Genomic DNA, 27,208 nt, shown 5'->3' on the forward strand with positions numbered 1-27,208 from the left:
TTTGTATCTTGAAAAATCGTGTCTGTATTCCCTTTAGAAAGTGGGATTGTGTGGTGCATATTCCAGATTCTCTTTTAAGGTTACCAAGTTAACCGAATACTAAAACAAAAAGCAGTCACTATTTTGAGTGTCTTTTACCTTTTATTGAGACAGGTCAGGAGAATTTAATTCTTACACATACATTTTAAAGAACTTTTCTGAGATGAACATGACATTTCATTTACGTGTTTTTATTTAATTTAGTTTTTAAAAAGATAGCCACACAAGAATTTTAAGTATTATTAAAAAAATCAATCTGATAAAAATGAAAATGTTTAATGATGCTTCACAAATCTTTAATAGTTTCAATTATAAAACCCCATCAACAGCACTATTTTACCATTGGCTTTGTAATTCCAGGGAACAATGCAAAGCTACTTTGTACAGCCAGTCAGTGCTCTGTATAGTGGCTTTCACTGTTTAGTGGGTCATTTGAAACACAGTTAAAAAGACCAACTAAAGCTCCAAGTTCAGCAAAGATACACCTTTTCATTTCCCCAATAAAGGGCCATTTCCCATCAGTATCCTAAATGTACAGAGCAGAGCAAATGACAACCATTTCTTACACGCCTCTAATCCTCCCTTTTTGCTTCATAAGAAAAATTTACTGAGGTCTTTGGTTTTTAATTTTGTTTTTGTAAATTACATCAACTTAAGAAAGAACAAAATGGCCAGATGTAATAGTATATACCAGCATTTGGGAGATGGTGGCAGGGGGATTAGAAATTCAAGACTATCCTTGGCTACATAGTAAGTTTAAGACCCTGCCTTAAAATTTAAATTAGTAAATGTATTATAAAAGATAAGCCAAAGAATAGACTTTCTGTTTGAAAATTGATCTTTGGCTCTAGGATAGGAATTACTATAGGAATGTAGAAATTGGTAGAAGAGATTTTAAGCAAATGTTAAAAAAGAAAAACCAACAATATGAAAAATATCATCCAAACCACATAAGTGTATTAGCAGTCAATTTCAAATGAATTCTGCTGCTCATTTTTAATATCACTTCACTTCCTCCCATATTTTAAAAGCTATTTAGTGTGTTTCCCTCTCTTAGCAATAGCATCTAGGTTTGCAGGTCCACCCCACAGTGTTGCTAAAACATCTCTTTCATTCTGCAGTGCTTCCTCTAAATACAGCTCTCTGCCTGAACAGACGGATTTTTTTAACCCCCTAATGACTTCTGGAGGCCCACTGACAAATTGCTCTAGCCATTCCTGTGCCTCTTCTAGAGCCTTAGCCTCATCGGAAGACTGTAAGACCTCATCAACAAAGCCCATGTTTAAAGCTTTCTTGGAATCCAGTTTGAGGGTCCCACTTAACACTTTGAGAGCTTGTCTGCTGCCAATGATTTCAACCAGCCGGCTGGCACCACCCCAGCTTGGAACTATCCCCATCTCCTTGTGGACAAATCTGATCACACTCTCCACAGTCATTAACCTGTAAGAACAGAGAGGAAACTCTGTAAGTACACATATATATTACAACTGTAAAGCAGTACATTATCCTGAGCTAACAAAATTAATTGGTTTAGGCAGACATAAAAACATTGTGGAGAATGTTCCCAACTACAATTTAATTTACCACGTACTATTCAACAAATATTTGCTTTTGATAATATCATTTTGTTTTAGCTTTTTCAAACTTTGAAAATGAGAACCCAGCCTTCAAATAAAAAGAACTTCATATTAACAAATTTTTAAGAGTAATTGAGACAAATACTCTCATTTTACGGTTGAATAAGCATGCAACAGAATCACCAGGACTTGACCCCAGATAGTTGAGCTCAGTGTCTCAGCTAGACAAAAGCAGGAGCAGGAAAAGTAAGATGGCGGTGGCTTGGATTGGCCTGACTGACAGCAGTAGGCTCCTATAGAAGGAGTTATATCCCCAAGTAGTATTTTTATGATCAGGGTAATTCATAGAATAATAAATGGAAGTTAATAATTGGTGGGTATAATACTAGTTGTATATTACAAAGTTCTACAGTTTTAGGAAATGTTGCTTGTGTACGTTCTTGTTGCATGCATCAACAGAAGACTTATTGTATCAGAACCTAACTTGACCTAACTAAATTTCAAATCGCAATTTATTTTTTTCCTTTGGAATAATTATTTTCAAAACTACTCACTATAAGAAAGAAAAGCTGAAGTGATTTGCCTTTCCAGCACACTGTACGTTCAACTATGGATGACTTAGTTCTCTTAGTACCAAGTTTCTCAGACTGCACCCTGACCTTTAATCATGAAACACTGCAGAAAATTTTTGCAAAAGCTTACTAACCCACTGGGAAACTTTCTCCCCAGAGAGATGAATTTCCATCAAGAGTATGTCACAAGAGACAGAGCAAGTCTAATTGTCAAAAGAATCTAACTCCACAATAGGAACCTGCCAAAATTTTGGAATTAAACTTGCAAAATACAATATCTAATAGCTGTGGAAATGGAAACAATTCTTACTCTTGAGCGCAGTCTCAGGACAACTTAATATGCCAGTTTTTAAAACAAATTCTGGAATTGGCATGGTTTAGCTATTAGTATAGCTAATGATGTCAAGAATAAGCTCACTTAGAACTGAACATAAATTAGTGAGACATTAGATGTCAATATGATGTAGAGGATACTTTACGAGTTATTACAGTGGCCATGCATGAGTTGTTATAATGTAGGTATTATCCTTACATGTGTTTTGTCTCTTCTTTACTTTGCCAAGATCAGTTATGTATGTTTAAAAAGTTTTATCAAATTCATTTTTCATGTGCATGTGTGGGCACACATTACATGCCATACGTATGGAGGTCACCTGGTTCTCTCTTTTTTACCATGTGAGTATTGGGGATGGGATCGGGTTGGGTTGCCACTTGAATCCTATTTTACAACTAACAAATCCTCAAGTAATCTGTGTAAAAGTATGCATTATAAACTGACATATATTCTTTATAAATTACATAGCTAGTAGTATACTGTATTGACATACCTTTTAGCATGCATTAAGCATAATTTTAAAAATCCATTCATTGGTAGCCCTTAGTCACCAACCCCTCTTTCCTTAGACCCAATAAAAAGAGACCTCGGGCTGCAGCTTAAAGCCCTTGAGAACTTCTATCCATGTGCAATAAATGTCAATCACTGCAATGCATCCGTCTTTAATCTATCTCACTGTTAATCTCCAAATAAAATTATCGTGCTTCTTTTGCAAAAAAAAAAAAAGAAAGAAATCCATTGGTCACAAGAAAACAAGGCATTTCTACAGTTAGAGACATACAAAGCTCTCAGCAGGAAACATTTCACAAGATCCTTCATTAGCCTCACAGAGTTAAACTTTAAAGTTTCAAGTGTTGGAAAATAAAAGGAAATGGTCCAAAAAATATATCTCAAAATGGGAACTGCTGCGTCATCATTTCCCAGGATTATACATCTGAGTTACCCAGTATCACCTGGAATGCTTATTGCAAGGAGAATCTAAGAACCCATATAGGAGACTTAGCCCGTATAACTATAAAGTCATCATATCCAATTTATAAAGCTATTAAAGTCCCTAACTTTGATATAAGAGCTCTAAGTGCACCTGATATAATGGTGAGGAAGAGAAGAAATTCATCAGATGTTGGTATGTGTCTTACTATTTGGATGGAACTACCACAGGAAAAACCTCACAACTGGGCGAAGATGATTTGTGTGTGTGTATGCACACACACCACAGCACACACACACACCACAGTACACACACACACACACACACACACACACACACACACACAGGTCTCCACATAGTTTGTGGGAGGCAGTTCTCCCCTTCTGCCATGTGGGACCCAGGGATTGAATTCAGGCACTTTTCCCTGCTGAGCTAGCCATCTCTATGATCTGACTGTTATTTTTGACAGGGATGCCAGATCAGATGCAAAGTACAGAAAAGGCTACTCTGTCATGCTCCTGCCTTCTAATGAGGGAACCCTAGTTCAGGGTTAGCAAACAGGTCCAAGAACATTTCTAAATGAAGTGAAACTCTACTGAACAAGAAATTTTTTTAATAAAATATACACAAGAAAACTGGAGTTAGTGTTCATTAATGAAGAAAGGTACATATAGTAATCTGTAATAAAATATGGAATATGTATTGAAATGGAAGACTGCAGAGCTCTCCTATGCAGTACACGGAGGTACAGCCAGATCACGTGGCTGGAAATCCTAACATGGCCTCTCAAGTGTGACTATTCTCCAGTTTCTTTTTGTAGGCACTTAGTGCTATGAATTTTACTCTTAGCACTGTTTTCAAGGTTTGGGTATGTTGTGCCTTAATTTTCATTGAATTCTAGGAAGTCTTTAATTTCTTACTTGATTCAGGAGTGATGCAATTGAGCATTGTTCAATTTCCATGAATGTGTAGGCTTTCTGCAATTTGTGTTACTGTTGAATTCTAACTTTAAACCATGGTGATCTGATAAGATACAAGAGTTTATTCCATTTTTTGTTTGTTTGTTTTTTTGTATTTGTTGAGGTTTGCTTTGTTGCCGAGTATGTGGTTGATTTTAGAGAAAGTTCCATGTGGTGCTGAAAGGAAGATGGAATGTTCTATAGATGTCTGTTAAACCCAACTGAGTCACAACTTCTGTTAATTCCTTTATTTCTTTGTTACATTTCTGTCTGGTAGTCCTAGAACATCTATAAATTCTTAACTTGAGCTCTTATGGAAGAATATTAGGTATATCAGTACCTGTTTGCACATAGCTTAGAACTCTTTGAATATATTTTATATCTATATAATTACATACTATACTCTGTACGTGTATTTCTGGCTAAAATAAAGAAAACAAGCATTTATCACCTTATACATAAAGCATTTCCTATTTAGTCTCACATCGCCCACAAAGCTAGTGTGACTGCTTCTTCCAAGAACAAAACCAAGCAGCAACCTAATGCAGTCTGAAGTTCTGACAGCAGAGGGTGCTATGACAGAATGTTTTTTGGTTTTCATTGTATCCATGAATCCACTCATACTGGTTTTCAAAGAGGTGACGATCTTGGTAAATTGTCTTTTACATCAAAACAACTTTAAAGTTTCCGAGTAATAAATAAAACTTAACTAAAATAAGTCCTTAATTATCACATGAAAAACAAAATTTTCTTATTCAAGAGTTTGCTGAATCTTCTCATTATTTCTATTATTCTACGTCATCTATAAGAAGTTAAAACGGGAAAACATTTATTACAGAACATTAGTTTATAAGACTGGAAGTCATGAAGGGCATTATGATAATATTGAGTGTATTATGTTAACCCTGCATGGAAATGAGAAGTTGTGAAGAAGAGGGAAAGTAGGGGAATCCAAAGGTGTTGCCAGGTACCTACTTTTGACTGAGTCATTGTTGCCTAAGTTCTGATTTTGTAACAGGTAACAGAACAGTTATGTTTGATATACATAGAACCAAAATCTTAACTGCCTTATCAAAACTTAGTTTCTAAACTAGTCAAATAATACACAACAAAATAAATAAACATAATGCCCCAAAAATTCCTTGTTAGGGAAAATTTCATCCCCATTTATGACGTTAAAAAAATACGTTACAAAACTCTATAAAGTAACTGTGTGGAATCTGTGATAGTTACTTTTCTCACTGTGACGTCAAAATTCCTGACAAACAAGGAAGGTTTTACTCCAACTCACGGTATACAAGAGTGCACGCCATCATGACAAGGAAGGTGTGACATGAGGAATATGAGGATACATTCCATCATGACAAGGAAGGTGTGATATGAGGAGTATGAGGATACATTCCATCATGACAAGGATGGGAGGGTGCACTGCATCCTGGTGAGGAGGTAAGTCATCAGGAACAGGAGGGCAGCTCTGCACACTGCATGCACACTTAGGAAATAGAAAGCTATGCATCCTGGTACATTCCCTTTTTAATACAGTTCAGAACCCCAGCCCACTGAATGCTCCTGCCCATAGTTAGGGTGGATCTTCCAACCTCAAGTAACCTAATTTAGGTAATCCCTCATGGATAAGCTAGTGATTTCTCTCTGAAATGATTCTAGATCCTATCAAGTTGGCAATCAGTATAAACTAGCATAATATACCCAAATATTCTTTCTGATGAAAATATAATTTGCATGGCAATTTACTTTCACTATGTGCATTTATTTAAATGATAATTGACTAAAGCAAAAATATAATAATTGTGCCATTATAATGCACAGAAACAAAATCAATATTAATATACCCAAAGAACAGGACACAAGAAATAGATATATTGTGTAATACCCTAGCATCTTACATGAATTAGTTTATTATTTGATGGAAGGCTGTGAAAACTTTAAGATGCATATTGTTAATTCAAAACTAGAAGAAGCCAGTTTTTCTCTCTCTGTCTCTCCCCCCTCTCTCTCTCACTGTGTGTGTTGGGAGGGGGGTCAATAGAAGTAAAATGTTATTACACAATCTACAATGAGGCAAGAAAAGAGAGTAAGAGAACAAATAGAATCAGGTTATTAAAAAATATTAAGATGGTAGAGTGAGGAGGCAGGAAAGATAGTTCAATGATTATGAGCAATTTCTTTTGGAGAGGACCCAAGCTTAGTTCCCAGCCCTGACAGGGTGGCTCACAATTACCAATAACTCCAGGATATCTAATACCTTCTTTTACCCTCTTGAGAGGACCATGTGGTACATATAGGCAACACCCTAAGACATATAAAAATAACTTTTAAAAAATATGTATGGTAGACAGAAATAAAATCATATCAATAACGAGTATAAAGTAGGACAAATCCATCAATTAAAAGGCAGACATTGCAACACTGAATAAAACATACACAGAACTCAAAATTGTATTTCCCCAAATAAATAATTCAACCAATAAACGAACAAAGCAAAACAGACAATTTTCAAAATAAGTGTAAAAGGCCAATGAGCACATGAAACATTAAGTTCAACATTTTACCTGCTAGAAAAAATGCAAATCAAAACTACGTGGAGATTCCATCTCACCCAAGACTGAACAGCTGTCATCAAGTCACAGGAAAAGAACAAATGCCAACAAGGATGCAGAAAAAAGAAGCTGTCTACACTACTGGAGAGATAGCAACTAGTACAGTCACTTTGGTAATCCACAAAGGATCATCCAGAACTAAAAACAGATCTACCATATGATCCAGTTATATGTAGCACTCCTGTGAATATACCTTGTAGGAACCAAGTTAACTTATAGAGATACCTGCATACCCATGTTTATTGTAGCATTATTCACAAGTATATAAGTAAAGTAAAAATGTTCCATGTCTTAACTTTGGTAGCTACATGGGATGATATATCATCAAAATTCCTGTACACTGCACAATTGATATGGGTGCTTCTAGCTGCAGGTAATTTATATCTGAATACAAGATTATTTCAAAAACTTGATAACTTAGATCAACATAAACTATTGGAATATTCAGAATGCTATATTATCAGATGGGCTATGTCCTTAGCTTCAGAATTTGGGCCAGAATTGGGTTGAAACTTTTCTAACACATGTGCCAAGATTTTGAAAGATGAAGTATACATAATGGGTTAAAAAGAAGGAATGGGCACATCTTGATAATTTGATTTTTAGGAGCTGGAGAGATAGTTCAGTAGTTAAAAATATTTATTATTCATTATGAGAAAATGAGTTCAATTCCCAGTTCCCACATTACAGCCCAAAACCGTCTTAACTGCAGCTTCAGGGGATCTGATGTCCTCTTTTGACCTCTGTGGGCGCAGATACACATACAAGCAAAAACATTCATACAAAAAAAGATAAATAAATCCTTTTTTAAAAAGTGATGCTTAAAATTATACATTCTGTGAGAAAGATTTTAGAAGCTGGAATTGTCTCCTGTTTAATATTACATCAAATCATTCTATATTGCTATAAAGTACTTTTTAAAAATGTAAAATAAAACCAAGATTAGCCCTACAGCAGAAAGAACACCAAACAAAGAATAGCTTTAAAATATGCCATATTGTTATTTTATTGACATAAAATGTCAAACAAAGAATAGTTTTAAAGTATGCCATATTATTATTTTATTAAGTAATTTTAAGACTCAAAGTAATATTTTGTATACATTAAGGGTGAACATTATGCTATAATCTATATATACACGACCTCACTGAAAGCATTTAAGGGAGACATAAAGAGTTAAAACAGTTGCTTCCTTGAGTCAGATAGAGTGGCTCAGAGTGAGACTCAGTAGATGGAGGGTGAGTGCTCGGGCTCCTTGCTGCCCTCCTGTTTTAACTCCGGTTGCAACACACACCATTTCTGAACACTTAAAAGGGTCAAGGGTACTTGAAAAGAAAGCACCCTCTCTTGCAGACACACTTCTCTGCTATGACTCAAGGCTCCAGCGAATTCTCAAAGCTGTCAACACAGAACTGTTCAACATGATATTGTCTTCCTCCACGTCTATGGGTCTCAGGACAAGCACACAACAGAATAGTTCCCTTAGAGTGGTTCCTTGGGACAGTACTATGAAAAGCATCAGATTTTCTAGACTCTGTACCCACACTGCTACTGAAAGCTGGAAATAATTCTAAGGGAGAGGAACTACCAGCTTCCAAAATTTCCTGCAACTTTGTTCTCTCATTTATAAAGTTGCTATAAATTATAGATGATGGAGACATGGATCTCAGAAAGAAACGGAACTCAGCAAATCTTTCTTGAAGACAGGCACAGGAATCTTTATGTCCATTCTTTTCTCTTTTTCTTACGTTCTTCAGCTGTTAACTCCTTCTGAATAATGCTCTTGGATTTTAGAGTTACATATATTTCCTTGGCTTTCCTTCTTAGGAATTTTGCTAATACTGAAATTAAGGCAAAACTACATTCAAGCATGTGCTAATTGTGTTTCTGGCTGCAGTAATTTTTATCTTACCTGAAATCACATGCTGTAGTAAATTCTGCTCCTCCACCCATTGCCCAGCCTTGAACCAGAGCAACACTTATCAACGGTAGTCTGGATATGGAAGGAAAACAGATGTGTTAATAACAAGCACCATCAAGGGTAGTGAGTCCTTGCACTATCAGTAGTAAAGTGGCATGAGGCGACACACAGGGCAGCTCACACCAGTGCTGCAGAGGTTAGCAAAACTCACTGCCTGCTGCACAGTGGTAGTACATACTGTCACTGTCTTCTAAACACGGAGCCTAGGATACACCTGCAGTGCCAAAGACTCTCCACAGCACACTCACTGTGAAACTGTCTGCTCTATATTCAGGGTTGGGGGTATTACAGTCATATCCAAAGAGATAACCTGATCTAAAACACAGAGATACAAAATCAAGTATTTAAGAGTTCCACCAAAAGACACATCACTACTGCCTACATGGCCATAGACTGCTCCTATATATAAGTATTACTTAGTGTTTAAAAGAAATCTTATTGCTTCTGTTTATAAAGACCCATGCATGGCAGACATTAGTAAACACCTTCAATCCCAGCACTTGAGAGGCAGAGACAAGCAGATGTCTTAGAGTACAAGGACAGCCTGGTCTAGTTCTTGCACAGCCAGGGCTACATAGTGAGACCTTATTTTTTTTTAAAAAGTAATAATAAAATAAAACCTTGTCACAGCAGTGTAAGACATACTACAAGGTAGATCTAAAATTTATTTATTTATTTTTGGATTTTTCGAGATATGATTTCTCTGAGTAGCTTTGGAGGTTGTCCTGGAACTAGTTCTTGTAGACCAGGTCGGTCTCGAACTCACAGAGATCTGCCTGCCTCTGCCTCCCAAGTGCTGGGATTAAAGGCGTGCGCTACCACCACTCAGTCCCCTAAAATGTTTTCAAAGTATATATTTTTAATAGGTTCTAACCAAAATGTAATGCTATTGGCCTAATCTGACTAAATGTTGCCTAGTAAGTCCTACTTCCACATACAAAGGATTACTTAAACAAGAATAACTTTTAGCCAGATGTGGTGTTACATACCTGTAATACAGGCACTCAGAAGATGGAAGCAGGAGAGTCAGGAGTTTAAGGCAGGCCTTAACTAATAGTAAGTGTGTGTGTGTGTGTGTGTGTGTGTGTGTGTGTGTGTGTGTGTGTGTCCAAACTGGGCTACATAATATCCTGCCTCAAAAGTAAATTAATAAAAATTAAAAAAAAAACAAGAACAAGGGCTGATGGCTCAGTGGTTCAAAGTGCCTGTAGTTTTTGCAGAGGACCCATGTTCAATCCCCAGCATCCAATGGTAGCGAATATAGTGTTCTCTGAAGGCACTAGACACACATGTAGTGCACAATACAGACACCCAGACAAAACACTTATCCATATAAAGTAAAATAATCTAAAATAAGAAAGTTTTACACTAGAAAGAGCAGTGTGGTGGGAGAGAGAGTTAAGGCAATGGTATTTAAAGCAGTAGTACTATGATCCCATTACTTTTCTAGACTCTCAGATGAGTGCTAAAAATACAGAAATGTACAATTAATAAGCATACTTAAATATGAATTTTCTTAGTTTTCATAATTTTAAACTGCTTATATATAGATTAAGAAATCAGAAAGAGATTCAAAGCATATTGAAATTTGTCATCTAAAATGCATATTTTTTTCTCCCTTTCCCTCTATCTGGATGTAAAGTAACCCCATTCTTGTCAGAAAGCAAGAAAAGGATTCTGCAGTCCCCAGTCCTCCCCCATCTGCAGGCTGTCTGCTTCACTCCACTTCTGCCACCCTCCATCCTGGAGGGATTCTGCCAGTCACCTCCTGATCCACACCCTTCTCTGCCTGCTGTCAGTATCTGACTGTCACCAGCACTGTTCTTGGTGGTAGCTGGTTATATGGGCACGGTTTCTCAAATGGTTTTCCTCTTTCACCTCTACAAAACTGTTCACACACACCTCACTAGCATTTCATCCTAATGATTGCTCCCTATGGCGTAAAGACAGAGTCCATCATGACAACAGACACAGTGAAGCTCGTCTAACCTTTTTAAATGTACCACTAATGGAATACTAAATTACTAATCTGGGTATTTAAAAAATCCTATTTTTAAAAGAAAGACACATTACCTCATAAATCTTGTTAAGGTGTTCTGCATGAACATAGATAAAGCCACTCCATTCTTTAAAGAAAAATAAGCATAAACACAAAAATTAGTATCTTACATAAGAAATACTTTTAAAATTCAGATTTAGAAAGGAAACAAAGCCATTTGTTTTGGAAATGGAAGTTTTCATTTTGCACTTTGTGGGGCTGAAGTGTAAACGGTACTGTCTGTGCCACTCTCCCAGGGCCAGCTGGGACTGAGCACTGCACACGGGAGCCTGAATCACTCACTCTTCTCAACGATGTGGCTAAAGTTCTAAAAACAGGGAAGGAAGGGAAGGGGAGGGGGTGGGAGGGGGAGGGGAAAGGCAGGGAGGGAGGGAGGGAGAGAGAGAGGAAGAGAGGGAGGGAGGGAGGGAGGGAGAGAGAGAGGGAGGGGAGGAAATAACTATGGAAAAAACAGGGAGGGTTGATCTGGCATAATAGTTTGAGCATCTAGTTGGTCATGGCAAGGAAGGCATGGCAGCAGACCACGAGCAGCTGGGAACACTGCAGCCTCGGCCAGGAGGCAGAGGGGAACGGTGCTACTCAACTTGCTTGCTCCTCATTCAGACCAGCACCCCAGCCTATGGAACAGTGCCACCCACACTCAGGGTGTTCTTCCCTTCTCAATAACCCTAATCTAGCAAACCCCTCACATGAATGCCCAAATGCTTATATCCATGGAGACTCTTCAGTCCCATCAAGTTGACAACCAAGACTGACCATTTCAGCTTCCTAGTACAGAGTCAAGAATCAGTCACCCTAACCCGGGAGAAACTTGAGTCAGACTCTCCCACCTGCTTCCTCTAGGAAGCCATGTGCAAAACAAGAAGCTATAATGAGCTCTGGGATTCTGTACTCTAAGGCTTTCATTCCTAGATTTTTCACAAACTACATATTTTCTCATAACAGCCATACCTTCTTTAATCCAGTATAACTTGGCTTTCAGCCTTGTCCCAAAACATTTTAATACTGTTTGCCAAATTAAATGACTTTTCTTTATTCCGTATCATCTTCTCTTCAACTTAACGAGGTTCCTTCACTGTGATCCTCTCTTTCTAAGAACAGCTTTCTGTTTGTCTGTTGCTTTGACTGTTCTCCAGATTTCCCCCTTCATTCATTCATCCCACTCAGCCAATCCCCTAAAGAAAAGTACTCTTCTAAACCCACCCCATAGCGCTCTCTCTCTCTCTCTCTCTCTCTCTCTCTCTCTCTCTCTCTCTCTCTCTCCCCCCTTCTCCCCCTTTACTTGTATTCTTTTCTTTGAAAGTTTAAACCACTCCCACTGTTAGTTTATGTGAAGCATCAGAACCTCAAACTCAGCACTGCAAAACTTACCAGGGCAGTTTGAGTTCTTATTCTACCACTTAGCAACAGCATGCACTTGAGCAAATCATGACTATGAGCTCAGTTTTCTCATCCATAGGAATGGGGGATAAAAATAGGAATCTGGCTGATTTACAGGATGGTGGGAAAGACTCACACACACATGCAAGCACACACACAAGCACACGCACACGCACGCACACACTGCTTAGCAACTAGAAAAGTCACAATGAAAAGCAGGCTCAGAATGCTGGTGTTATTACTAGTCTTGTTCTATTTCAAGGAATGCCCATGTCCAATAATGTGATTCCATCACCACTTTCCAAATGCCTCAATAGCGTTCTCTTTTGGCTTCACACTACTGCTTTATTACTATTGTTCCTGCACCTTAACTGCAGTACTTACCAACTGTTTCAATTCATGATTTGACATATTACCTCTACAAGATGGGGGCTAAGGAATGTAACAAGTCCTCAATAATATTTCTGCAACAACCATTAAGGTACTGTGTACTGATTTTTTTTTTTTGTTGTTGCTGTTGGTACACGCTATAATCCCAACACTTGGGAGGCAGAGGCAGGAGAATCTCTGTGAGTATCAGACCAGCCTGGTCTACACAAAAAACAAGAAAGTAGAGCATGAGGAGGGAGAGGAAGAATTGTTATTATTAATTCATCACCCAAAGATACAAAGTCAAACACTCATTCAGTTACCTGAGGTGAGGGAAGAAAAGAAATCAATGGGCTAGAGACATTACTCAGCAGTTAAGTGCACAGGCTATTCCTCTAGGAACCAGGGTTCAATTTTCAGCACGCACACTGTAGCTCACCATATCTGTAACTCGCATTCTAGGAGATCAAATACCCTATTCTGTCCTTCCTGGACATGCAGGTGATACATAGGCATACATTAAAAAGAAAGGAAGAAAGAAAGCCAGACAGACAAAGAAAGAAGTCAGCAAAACATAAAACACTACCTGCAGGAAATAACTATGGGAAAAACAGACAGACAGACCTACTAATGTTTGGGTATAGGCAACTGGGAAGTATTGGGCAAAGGTATGGAGAACTGCTGCAGATGCTGTTTCCTCTGTCTGTATCCTGAGATCCAACCTCACCTGTCTAGGTCTTCCTAGTATCAACCATGACAAGGCGTGCAGTACCCAATGTGCACAAAACCCCACAAGCACCGCCCTCTGCACCTGTGCCCATCTTGAGTACAGTAACTCCCATCTTGCACAGTGTCTTGTTATATGACCATAAGAACCAGCTTCATGGATTAGTGAATTTATTTTAAATACACTGAAAGATTTCTGGAAAATAAGTCATTTGTATATTACTATAGCTAAAATGAAATTGTACAAGGGTAGCAGCAAGCCCAAAGCAGTTAGACAGAAACTGGGGTGGAGGGGGGAGTTCCTGTAGACATTTAAGCAACGAAGACCCAAGCAATCCACTGTCAGGAGGGTAACAAACGGGGGCAGCGACAAAGGAGGACATCATCTTCAGCCTAGGTTAAGACTGTGAAACTTGCTAAGCCCCCAACCTTTCCTTGAAGCATTACACACTTGCTGTAAAGTAAGCAATTCTGTGTTTCCCTCTGTACCACTGTGGACTTTGATTCCTTCTTACTTCTATAAAGAGACTTCTTAGGGTCTCCAGAATATCCATAGCATAAAACCTTACTCTTATAATTCAATAATATGTGTACCCTTTTTTTTCTATCTTTTGCTTTTTCTCCCTTACATAATTCTTCAGGGCTAATCCTTGGTCACATTACTCCATCTTCCACATTTTCCATTAAGACCCAACTGTGTAATAGGGACAACTGGAGTTCCTTTCCTCAGCATGAAACAAAAGACTCCAAAAGAAACCAGCTTAAGGGGTCAGTTACACACGAAAGGAAAAACCTAAGGAAACAGCTTAGGATACAATAGTGCCAGTGTTGACACTACCATGGATACATGATGGTTTCACTGGATTTGTCTGTTTCTGTGGACATTTGGAAATTTCCTTCAGAAGTTTTTCTTTTGTTTTGTTTTTTCGAGACAGGGTTTCTCTGTGTAGCTTTGTAGACCACACTGTCCTCGAACTCACAGAGAGCCGCCTGCCTCTCCCTCCCAAATGCTGGGATTAAAGGCATGCGCCACCCACCACCCGGGCTTCTTCAAAATGTCTTAATTGAAATATTACAGTGGCAAAACACCAATTTAATTACGTTTTAAAGACAATTCCTCTAATAACCGCACTAAAGTATTTCAGTATATTTAGAGGACAATGTAATCCACTTGCTAACTTTTTACATATTTCAGTTACTTCATCATTCCCAGAAAGCATATTCACCAAGTATGTAGATGCTACTGACATATCTGTCACACAGACTCAGTATGCTGGACACAGAAGAGCTTCCCTGAGAGAAAACGCGTTCACATTGTGAGATCACAATAGTTCTCATGGTCTCAGCTGCAAGTGTTAGACACATTCAGACTGCAACTGAAACTCATGTTAAGAGCCCAACATTCCTAGACTCCAGGATTTTAAGTTTCATATTTACACAAACATAATTGCTTCTCAGGTGTAGCAGACTACAGACTATCTGAAAAAAATGGTTCAGGAATCTTATGCACACCATTTCTACTTGTTATTTTTAAAATAATCATGTAATAAATACTTTACAAATGTTATTGCAACCCTGAATATTACCTGCAAAGAAGCTGCTGTAGTGGCTCACAGCTATAAAATGACTATAAGCCTAGCTCTCAGAAGGCTGGGGTGAGAGAAGTTCAGGGACTTTGAATCCAATCAAGGATACATAATGAGCTCTAGGACAATCTGAGCTAGAGTAAGACCACACACACACACACACACAAAGAGTTTGAGGAACTTTCACAGATGAAACATCTAAGGAATCATGAAAACTACTGTATAGGATTCCAAAGCAGAAAAAGGACACAAAAGAACTACCAATACCAATACTTTATGGAACTATTTTCTCTTTCTTTTACACCACTCTGACATGTAAAACTAAGTATATATCTAATGTGTACAACTTGAGTTTGCAAATACTCACCAACCCAACTATCAGCACCCATTCAGGCTGCAGATACACCCATCATTTCTAGTATTTTTAGCATCCCCTTTATCATCAGTGTGGAATATGTGTAAGAACATTCAACGTAAGATCCACCATCTTAGAAAAACAGATATACGATAACATTGCTGATTATAAACACTATACTAGAGAACTAATTTCTAGCACTAATTTACCTGTGTAACAGAAACTCTATTTCCCATATTCCGCCCTTAGTACCTGTCAACCAACATTCTACTCTGTGCTTCAATAAGCTTCACTATTGAGATCCCACATGTGAGATCATAGAATGGATTTTCACTAACAGTAAAATACAAATGTTGGTGCATAAGTATTTAAAAAATCTTTATACCAAGTAAATATGCCAAAACAAAGGGTACAGGGTATACACATGGAAGACTCTATACTATTCTTCCATCTTTTTCACAATCTTAAAATTATTCCAAAATTTCAATTTTTGTCTTTATAAAAATATTCAATCAAATTAGAACTGAAAGATGTGGGAGGCATTACTGGAGAGAAAGGAGAGTCACAGGAGCAATACTGAAGACAAGAGACACTCAGTCTCCAAAAACACCAGCACAGTCAAGAGTGCTCCTCTTGGACCACAAAAATGAGGCATTTCAGCTTGTCAATCAAAACGTTTTTCATAGATAACCTGTAAGACCTTAACATTTATTTGTTTTCCTATATTATTCCCTTTCTAAATCTTCATGATTTCTCTCAAAAAATAAAAAAGAAACCATCTAAACAAAATAAAAACTATTGTTTGAAGGCCACCAAGGAGTACGTGTATGACAACAACCACATAGGTTAAAATATGACTTTCTCAGCTGTGTCTGATGGGAGCAACCTCGGGTGCACAGCCCACATACTTGCCTCTGAAGTGGAGAGTGCTTTCACAGCATTCAGATCAGATCCTGAGCAAAAAGTATTTTTTGCACCATGGACAATGAGGCCTTTCCCTTCTGTCCAATTTTCCAATTCAATTACCCTTTCCAAAAGTTGTAGCATCATGACACCTACCAGATGAAAGTAAAAACATGAACACATGTAAGAGACTGATAGAAACAGGAATAGCAAAGTGCCCAGCAAGATCACCAGGACATACACTTTACAAATACCTGCTGTATGTCTACCAAATGCCTGTTGTGCCAATACAATGGAATACACAAACGAGGCATATAAAAAAGCCCCTGCCCTACAATTTTAAATTCATTAGCCTATGTATCTTAAGAAATCAACAAATATATTTAGAAAGAAAAATAAGGATATATCATACATGTCCTAGACATACAAAAATTGGGATATGTAATACTGGATACAGTGATAAGCATAAAATACTTCTTATGGTAAATAAAGATAGCAAATACATGATAATTGTCTCAGTGAACAGCTTAACAAGTTTTATGAGCATAAGATGACTGTGAGACTATATAATAAATAGGCTATATAAAAGGACAAAGTGAGTCTAACTCTCTTCCTAGAAAAACTAACAAGATTTTACTTAGGTCTGGAAAGGGCAATAAATACATAATAGATTAACACCATGATTGACAAGCTAACATGCCTGAAGCACCCTGTGAAAGTGTTTCACAGGTCTACAAGCAGTCAAGGCAATGATTTATATATTAGATCTTTACGGTGATATGATTGCAAAATTCTTCATAAGCTTCTTTAAAAATGAATTTAAAATTGGAAACCACAGAGAATGCCATTTGAAGTTCTAATGAATAATCTGTATCTATGCACATCTTTGGATATCTTCCAAGGTCATAATATCTTTAATATCCTAGGTAAAGGGAACAAAATTAGAAGCCAAAGTAAATATCATAATTGAAGGTTATACATGAATTCCATTAAATACAGACTTATTTTTGAAAAAAAAATCCCACAAGGTCAATAATCACTACGCTGCCATTTTTAAAGTAGAAAGTGGGATGGGGCTCTACAGTAAATGTTAGATCAATGTTATGTACTCACAAATAACTAATAAATAAAATCATCCTTTCTAAGCATGATCTTCTTAAAATGGAAACTTCTTAAGAGTGTCCTGCATGCTTGAACAATATTATTGCATGCAAATTATTTATAGTTTGGGAGAAACCAAAGATCTACACATTTAGTGTAAAAATAAATCAATATATATAAATATACATCTTCAATCATGCTACAGTAATAGTAGGCATGATATAGAGAATTATACTAGTGAATTTTAAACTCATTCTTTTGACTTAGTGCAGTAACCCTTAAGAACTGGAAGAGTCCTTACACACTAAAGGCCTTGGGGTATCTGCTTTGACTAGTTTTAAGCAAAGGCATCAGGGGTTCACTCATCTCCCCGCCCAAGCTAACAGAGCACCATTACTTATACATCTCTGCTTTTATTTGTTTTGCACATTATACATCAAACTAATACTACCTACATAATAGAATATATAAAGCTAGTACCATTAGTTTCACGTAAATTTTGAACATTTGAAATGTGGGTGGCATGTGGAGTATGAGGGTGTATTCCATCGTGGCGCGGAAGGCATGGATGACATCAGAGGTGGGAAGGCAGCTCTATTCTGTTCTGCTTTCTAAATGATGGCTGCTAGACTATTTACCATTACAAACAAATCTTATTTTACCAAGATTTGTACTCGTGATTTATAAAAATACACATATGCATAATTACAAAATATTTCTGGTTCACATTATAGGGAATTGTGTCTGTATATATATATATTCTACAAGAAATACCAAAACTGTCAAGAATCTTTTCACCCGCTCAAGGCCAAGAAAACTATGCTAGCAGGCTATGACTTAGTGTCCTTCTTTATCTGGAGAAGGCAGACCTCTTGTACCTGAGAAGGCATTCATTTTATTGGGGTTGTTCAGAGTGAGAATGCCAATGCCATTCTGATTCTTCTGAAGATCAATGGATCCACCAGGAAACTGCTCCAATATCTTTTTCACTTCCTCCTCATGGAAGCCATGAGACGTATTATAAAGCGACACCCCAGTTTGTAACAGTTTTGTCCTTGCAGACAGAGACGTAGTCAAAAGACTTTTTGCCATTTCTAGAAAAGAAAGAAGTATGCAGTTGCTCCAATAAAGAGAATCATTTTTCTTTTTCTACTGTTATGTCTGGATATAATAATAGGCCTTTCTCTTGAATTGTAAAAACCTCTCCAAAGAAGGTAAACTCCATTTAAAAAAAATTAAGACACAGTCAGGTTAAATAAGTCAGGCTAGCCTACAACTCATTTTCCTTCAAGGTTCCAGCTTTCAAAAGTGTTGGCCCATGCTGGGGTGGGCTTTCAATGATGTCATTCCTGCTCCTGTCAATAAATGCACCAGTTCACCAAGGGGGAATTTAGGACTGTTACAGTGGTCTGTCATTGGTTCTCAGTTTGAACTGAACAGACTTTTTTGTTGTATCTCTCCCAGAAACAGTGTCTAGCAACACTATGTGTGTGTGTGTGTGTGTGCACTTTTTATCAATTGTTACAAATTTTTTATTCTACTGCCCACAGCTTTCCTAAAGTCTGTAAGATGGCAAATCTCACATTCATAGCTCTGATCCCGGCCTCATTTATAGCTGGATGTCCCTATAATTTAACTGGAACATTCTGAAATTGAGTGTTTTTTTTTTATTAATGCCTGTCTACTAACAAAAGTATTGTGTCCAAAGCTTTCCTTGATACATATATATATATACATATATATATATATATATATATATATATACACACACACACATACATGGACCCAAATAATCAGAGTCTCACAAATATAGTATGCTATATTATTTCCCCCTTCAATTATTTTTCTCCTTTTTTTGACCTGGTTCTCCAAAGACAGGATTCTAAGTTTCCACCTAAAAGGGATTACTAATATTATCCCATGTTAACATGTTACTCATATCAGTAATTTTCATTTCCTCTCACAAGGCAAATGGCTGTTATAGGTTAGGACTAATATATTCTGTTAGAGGTAATTTGCCAGTAAATAACAACAACAACAAAAAAATAGCCAACTTAACTGAGGGAACCCTGTGTCATCCTACTCATTTCCATTTCCAGAGAAAGACTGAATGTAAGCTCTCTATAGGAGGCAACAAAGAGTGCCTACTTCTACTAGTACTGCTATTTTGATTTTCAAATTCTATTCTCCTTCATTTCCTCTTTACTGGCTAGTCTCATTCCCCACAATATCCTTCATATTTTGGGAAAAGACACCTGAAGCTAGCTACCTTTGCTCTCTCATATTAAGAAGACCACACTGAGGAGGTGTCACACTTCTGCTGGATCTGCCTCTGGTATAGAAAAACATAAGCTTTCATGAACTCAACTGAAAAGTTGAGTGGCCTACATAGCCAGAAGGAAACCTAATGAGTTTGTCACTTTTACATAGGCTGTGTGTGCTTTGTGAGCATTGAGTATGATCAAGTATAAAGAGATAACTAAGAAATTAATTTGGAGCAAAGGTTTTGATCTTCCCCACACTGGTCATCACTCTAAATGAAGATGCTAAGAAAACCTGATTAGGATTTAGATGGCTATTTAAAGAATATTAATTTGTCTGCGTTTTTATAATGAATTGTTTAGGAAAAGAACAAGAAACTAATATATAAAATATAGAGTAGAGGCTTAAAATCATTGGCATTTTAATTGTTATTATATGGTAGTAGAACCAGCGTTTTCTTTGCTTTTGTTTGTTTGTTAAGGGGTCTATCTACTTCATGTAGTTACATTGTCTCCTTCTCCAGCATCTGGTGTCTCTAGCATGATTAGTATTATTGCTATCAGATGGAGCCTCTGTTGGGGGAAGTTCTGTGCATTTGTCAATAAATTACTGTTGAGCCAATAGGAAACCTAGATAGGAGGGACTAGGAGTCCAGGAGAACTCTGGGAAGGAGAAACACAAGAGAGTCAAGATGTAATGCCATGGGGGTAGGAAGCCCGGAACCATTCTCCGGTAAGAGAAATACTTAGATTAACAATTATGGGGTAATTACTTAAGTCAGAGCTAGCCAGTAAGAAACAAGCAAGGCAATCAGCTTCATAATTAATATAGCCTCCGGTGTGTTTATTTGGGACTGATGCCGATCTAGAACCAGGCGGGCGGGAAGGCATCCTCTCAAGGAAAAAGCTTCTCTTTAACAAGCCTCCTTACCTTCAAATCACTGAACACTTAAAATATGTATGTAATGCACTGCTTTGTATCCTTAAAAAACTTTGATTGCAAAACTGATATGTTCCCAAGAAAGGCTTCTACTGTGACAAGGACCCATTCTACTAATGCCATATCTTTCTCTTCCTCCTGTATTCTGTGCCTCTTCCAATACAGACCCTTGTTTTCTGCACTCCTTGCAGATTCCTTATCTGTACCAGAGTAACTCAAAGTACAGCTTAAGCCTGCTAGACTCACTGACCCAAGCTTTGGGATTCCAAGTCTAACAATTCGATAATAGCGTGGTGTGCATACTTTCATCCCAATTCTAAACTCACGAACTAAAATAGACAGTGGTCTGGGCTGGAGAGATGGCTCAATGGTTACAATCATTTATGCCCACTTCCAGAGAACCTGTGTTTGGTTCCCAGCTGGAAACTCCTGCTCCAGGAGACCCAGCCCTCTTCTGACCACCCACTCTTGTGCACATAACCTGACCACTCTCACATACACATAATTAAAAACAAATCACTTTTAAAGATACATGATGGCTGTGCTGCTAAAATGGCAAGATGCCAGACATTAGTGAATTAGTGTAATATCTGAAAATACAATTTAAAAAGAGCTCAACATTCAGGTGCTGGCACACTAGATGCACATAACAACCTTTATTTGCTTTACTCCTGGGAACACAAGGCAATGAAAAGGTTCTAGGGCAGTTACAATTTTATAAAACTTTCTTCAGTGCAATAAACATTTTTTTCCCCAAACTGTGTCATGTGGGCTACTTTGCTATCCTATCAGGAACAGATCTTTCCAGCTGAGAAAGCTCCCTGTCAAACCACTGGTAAACTGGAAAAGGATCCCTTGCTGTCCATCTGGGATGAGGGTTTTCCTCTCCAATTCTTATGTTAGTTTTTCCATTAAAAGTCCTTTTCTATTTAATACCACACTGGAATCATTAACTAGTGCCAGAAAATTAACATAACTCCACATTTACAACAATCAGCATGCAAGGAAGGAAGTAAACAATGAAAAAATCAGAAGGTACTTTAGCCTGAAATACATATCCTGTTTCTCGGGTTTTCAATGTTATACTCCTTAACTCTGAAGTTCAAGTACATGCCCCACACACACACCTCTCCTCCCACACAGAGCCAAGAAAGCAACTTTCATTTCCTCAAACCTTGTTTTCTGTCATCCCAAATTTTAGCACATATGATATTACAGTCTTTGTGTTTCAGACAGTAATTCCAAGCCATCTTCTCTAACTCTCTGGTCTGCATAAAACCCATTCTTTAACACCAATACCTGCGGTAGCATCAAACTACTTCTTTTTGACAAATTGTCCTACTAAATTTAGTTGCCAAGAGGGCATCTGGGATGCTAAGAATAGTTCCTGGCAAACAGTAATTTCCAATCATTTTCTTAAAACAAAATTCGTAGGCCCTAAGGACCTGAGCACAGCTAATTCACCATCTATCTGGTTCGTTTATCTTACTCTCACCCTGCTGCAACTTTGTCTCTCCACCAGCTGCTTCGCCTTTCTGGAATGAAGATCACTGCTCTGTGCGCCCCAGCTGACCCTTACCTAATCGGCTGTCAACTCATAGACCAATAAGGTGTCCAAAATCAAAACAAAACCAACCCGTTTTGTTGTCATGCCCCTTCTTCCTCCACCCCTGAGATTTCACAATCCCGTCAGTGCCCCCAGGAGAATGGTATTTCTTCACACCAAGTCTTCGATTAAACCTGTTCCTATCTCTAAATCTGTAGCACCCAGAACAACAGAGGTAACACGTTATAGAATCGAATGTGGAAGTTAGGAATAAGAAGTACTGACTTTTACGTCCTTCACAAAGTCTAGGTAATAACTCCTCAGGGATTTGCACAAAAGTGGGGAGGGGTTAGATACCTTTAGTACCACCCACCAAAGTTGGATTGCTCCTCTTTTGTTGTTAAAAAAAAAAGGGCGTCACTAAACAAATATGTAGGCAATGTTTAAAATAAGCAAGATAATTAAGTTCACAAGTAGACATTATAGATATCCAACGGAACATCACCTAAGTTCTCACCGGGATTCCAAAGCCCTCAGAAATCAACTTAGAAAGCTGGAAACTCCAGTGTCCTCATCCTTTGGAATTGCTAATGCCGCTGTTTTCCCAGGATCTCTGCAACTCGCCGGGAATCTTCCCAGAGACCTACAGAACCTCTCGAGACCGACGTGAGCGGCGCCTGCACTGCCTTCACGAGCCGGCAGAGGGCAGTGCGCCTGCGCGGCCGCTCAGTGCGCAACCGCGTGCTCCTCCGCCCCGGATTCGCCGGAAAAGGCGCTCCTCCCGGATCACGCCACACCAGGTTCCGGGGTTCTCCGGGGACTGGCTGGTGGGCGCGTTCTGAGAGCCGCTCAGCTTTCTAGGCATACAGCCCTACCTGCAGCCCCTGGCGCTGACTTCCCCTTCCGCTTCCCTAAGACCCTCTTCCGCTCTTGGTGCCTCGCCTTCCGCGGCGCGCGACCCTCTTCCGCTCGCACAGCGGCTTCCGGGGCTCTTGCCTGCTGACCTGCTTCCGCTCCTGGTGCCCGGTGCCCGCTCACACTCGGGTCCTTCGCTAGCCCCTGGGACGCCCTTAGGAATTCCCGCCGCCCCGGAAGTCCCACCCCTTCCCATCAGACTCCCCTGTTCTGGAGGAGAGGCTTGCCTTTTTCTGTGGTTGACATTTCCTTGGTGTAGGCTTCAGGCTAGGGAAGGGAGACCACCGAAATCCTTCCCATCCTGTGACTACTGACCAAGGTAAAGGACACCGAACCTTTTTAAGATTAGCAGTTCCCGTGGTCAGTGTTATGTCGTCTATCAAAAGTTAAATATTCAGCAGATACTTGTGACATGACTATGGCATGTGCTCTGTAAAGACACCAAGCTAAAGAAATCTGTACAGACCTTTTTTTTTTTTTTTTTTTTTTTTTTTTAATGGCACAGGCTGTAAAAAAGTACTTTGGAAGACAACCTAAAGGAGAGGCCCTTTTACTCCGCTATTGCAATCATTGTATCACAGAGAATGGACTCCGACTAAGTATTAGGTAGATGATAACAAAAAAATGTGTTTAAGCGGTTGAAACATTTTAATCTGTTACTTAGTAGTAGGGGATGGCTGTTCCTAGTTGAGCAGATGCAATTTGGATGTTTTAAGAGAACAGACCCCGCTCCATCATCAGAGAACTGGAAAAGCACAACCTATTGGTCAGTGTAGAGGTGGTTAGTCCAACAGCATTTGTGATTACCAAGGGATCTAACCTACACAAACTGACGGGACAAAAGCTTTGCATTCTTGTAAGGTGTATTTCTTGAAGGGGTCCAGAGTGTGTGTGGAGGGAGGGGTTGTTGATTTACAACTGTAAAGTTTGTTTGTTTGTTTGTTTTTCTTCTAGTAACTCACTTAAGAAAGGGAAGTGTAGCAGGTGGTGGTGGTGCACTCCTTTAATCCCAGCACTTGGGAGGCAGAGGCAGGCGGTTCTCTATGAGTTCAAGACCAGCCTGGTCTACAAGAGCTAGTTCCAGGACAGGCTCCAAAGCTACACAGAGAAACCCTGTCTGGAAAAACCAAAAAATAAAAAAATGGGGGTTGGGGATGGTGTAAGCCAGTCTTGAAGTTGCTCACCTGTAATCCCAATATTTTGGAAAATGGATACAGGAGGATGAAGAAAGAGTTCAAGGGCACCTTCAGCTATGTAAAGCTGAGGGATATTTGAAACTCTGGATTTTGTCTGGTTGGTTGGTTGGTTGGTTTTGTTTTAAAAAGGGAAGGAAAAGGCTGAAAATAAAGATGGGTATCTAGAGGCCATCAGTATTACGGTGACTAAAACAAATGAGCTTTGGGGAGCATTTTAAGATTAGTTGGGAGTCAATGTTTGGATGGCACTCTCACATTCCTAGGTGTCTGCAATTGTCATGAATAAGGATCCAAGAAGTAAAACCACATACTTCAGATGGGATGGAGATAGTGCTGCAAAGCCCTGGAACCGAATGATGGCCAGTTAGAATACAATATTTTTTCAGAAGGGACTAAGAGATAGTTTACTCTAAAGGCAAATATGAATGGGGTTTGGGTTACCCCAGTTTTTTATTCCAATATGGCTGCAGTTTTATGAGGGTGCTATAATAACAACAACAGCAAAAGTAATAAATCAAGATATTTTCCAAATACATTGGTGGGAACTTGAGGTAAGCAGGTTGAAACAAGACAGGGAAGTCTTAGCTGTAGATCTCAGATGCTATCTGACAGCATTAACATTTTGGTTGGTGGAAGCGATCAGTTTCTCCAAAGATTTATGTAATCACAAAAATTGTTAGATCACCCGGAGAGGTAACAAATGACTGTGAAGTGGGCTAAAGATGGCCTAAAATGAATGGTTATTGGACTCTGGAGCTGTAACATTCTAGCCTCTCCACAAACACTGAAGGGCTTTAACCAGATAATTGGCTTTACAGAAGGTTCAGGGTTCCCTGTGACTCCAGAAACTCGTTCATAGTTCCCCTGTTGAACTTTTAGCAATGGAGCGGCCACTACTAATTACATACTAATTTTCCTTTGTTGCTAGGAAGGCTCATTTCTAGAATCTGATGTAAATTAGGTCGAGTCGTAGACAAGATAATCAATCTTGAGGAGAAAGGAGTAACTAGTAAAACCACTAAGGAGAGACTCCTGAAGCATATCATCAGAATCTACTGGCCATTATGATTTAGATCTGATCTATTTCTGCCTCTGTATTTGTATAATGTGACTTCTAATAGGAGTAAGACAGCTAAAATTAATCAAAACACTGACCTAACAAAATGAAGGTAGCAGATTCAAGAAACAAATACTGTAAGCAATCAAAATAGTTCCTGTAAAAACTAGATTGACTATGTTTTCTCCTGTATGTAGTTACTTGTGTTCTATGCATGATTTTATATTTGGAGTATTTAAATACATTTCCTGTCCTTTAATTTCAGTTTTTCTTTTGGCCAGCCTGGTCTCCAATTTATTGTGTGGTAGGCAGCTTAAGTTGTTACATTGTTGACAATAGGTACTTGACAGAACTCAATTGTCACATTGCACCTTGACTGTGTTCATTGTGCCCCAGGCGCCTGGCAAGATTGATAGTCCTTGTTCTTTTTTTTGTGTAACTCTATGATACTATCTTTATTTAGTAAGTAGGTACCTATGCAATTTGGATGTAATACTATTACATCCTTTATCAGTTTTCCAAGTGTTTCATGAGTTGTCATTTCTCAAAAAAATTACTAGCAAGTTGAGATGGAATGAGTAAAAGCTGGGGAAAAAGTTAAAGAGATCGTAAAGCATCTTAGGAATTTGTAGTAGAGAAAAAAATGAACAATTGGTGTTAATGAACTAAAGTATCCAAATCATAGTTTATATTTCATACATAGTCTTCTCTGTGTTCATATGTATGATTTAATCATTGACTTGAATAAATTGAAATAAACTTTGAGACCAATCCACATAGAATGAGTTTTTTAGTGCCTTGAGAAAACAGGAAGGTGAAAACCAAAGTATCTAGTTTGTACTTGCTATAACCTTGTAGAAAGTCAGAAAGCTTGCCATTACTCTTCTTTTTTCTTTTCTAGTTGTGGTCTACTTTTCACTATGTATGGTATATCACTGTAGGTGTACATCTTAGAGTGGAGACATTTTCTACTCTAGTAACTTTTGTGCAAAACAAATGCCAGGGCCTGAGAGATAGTTCATTTAGTCAAAGTGCTTACCTCACAAGTATGAAGACCTAAGTTTGACTCCTAGAACTCACATAAAAAAAAAACACTGGTCTTGGTGTTGTATACTTGTAATCCCATCAATCCCATCAGTGGAGAAACTGGCCAGCTGATCTATCTTAAAATGAACTCCAGGCCAATGTGAGGCTGTTTGAAAGGAAGTGGGTGGTGTTCTTGAGAATGACACTTGATGGCATCCCCTGACTCCCATGTGCAGGTGTACCTGCACACTTGAACATGTGTGAAAAGAATTCAAAGCACGCTTTCATTGTTATTAAGCTATTTTATTATAAAGTCAATAGCTGTTCAAATGTTCCAATTTGCAAATAAGTTGTTTTGGTTTTCATAAGTGCAGATCTAATTATACCTATTGTCCCTAGCTCTTGACCCACTGCTAAATTTGTTTTCTATCTCTCACCTACACACTTTTTCATGTTCAGAATTATATTTTTTTTCAGAACTGGGATTTCATATGCTAGGTAAGTACTGTATAACTGACATACACTCCCTATCATATACTGAGAGTTTTTCAATACCTACTCTTCTTAAAACTGACTCAAAATAATCTTGAATAATGAGGCACAAAATTTATTACTATGTGTTTTTCTACCTTTTTGTACCTCTTCTAACTCTTTTCCTTAATTTATCTTTCATTTTTACCATCCCTTTCTTTCTTTTTTTTAAAGATTTTATTTATTTATTAATAATATGTATACAATGTTCTGCCTGCACGCCAGAAGAGGGTACCAGATCTCATT

General features: G+C 38.3%; 1 protein-coding gene and 1 long non-coding RNA gene across 7 annotated transcripts in view; one reads left to right on the top strand and one right to left on the bottom strand.

Moving 5' to 3' along the window:
* Positions 1–128: 128 nt before the first annotated feature.
* Echdc1 (ethylmalonyl-CoA decarboxylase 1) lies at positions 129–23,263 on the bottom strand. Of its 6 annotated transcripts, none has more exons than XM_021223998.2 (6): positions 23,242–23,263; positions 18,369–18,584; positions 16,399–16,541; positions 11,085–11,137; positions 8,943–9,023; positions 129–1,479 (listed from the first exon to the last, which is right to left on the bottom strand). In XM_021223998.2, exons 2-6 carry the CDS (start codon positions 18,580–18,582, stop codon positions 1,071–1,073), a joined length of 900 nt encoding a protein of 299 aa, XP_021079657.1. In that variant the 5' UTR covers positions 18,583–18,584; positions 23,242–23,263; the 3' UTR covers positions 129–1,070. The 6 variants fall into 6 exon arrangements, with proteins under 6 accessions (XP_021079657.1, XP_012965659.1, XP_012965658.1 ...); XM_013110205.3 differs by lacking the exon at positions 23,242–23,263 and adding an exon at positions 23,113–23,238; XM_013110204.3 differs by lacking the exon at positions 23,242–23,263 and adding an exon at positions 22,743–22,925.
* Positions 23,235–27,208, top strand: part of LOC121132791 — a 16,110-nt gene continuing 12,136 nt past the window's right edge. The window contains exon 1 of the long non-coding RNA XR_005869417.1: positions 23,235–23,471. This is a non-coding gene — a long non-coding RNA (uncharacterized LOC121132791). The remainder of the gene's footprint in view (positions 23,472–27,208) is intronic.

Source organism: Mesocricetus auratus, unplaced genomic scaffold (genome assembly GCF_017639785.1).
Source record: "Mesocricetus auratus isolate SY011 unplaced genomic scaffold, BCM_Maur_2.0 Super-Scaffold_100018, whole genome shotgun sequence".
NCBI classification, from domain to species: Eukaryota; Metazoa; Chordata; class Mammalia; order Rodentia; family Cricetidae; genus Mesocricetus; species Mesocricetus auratus.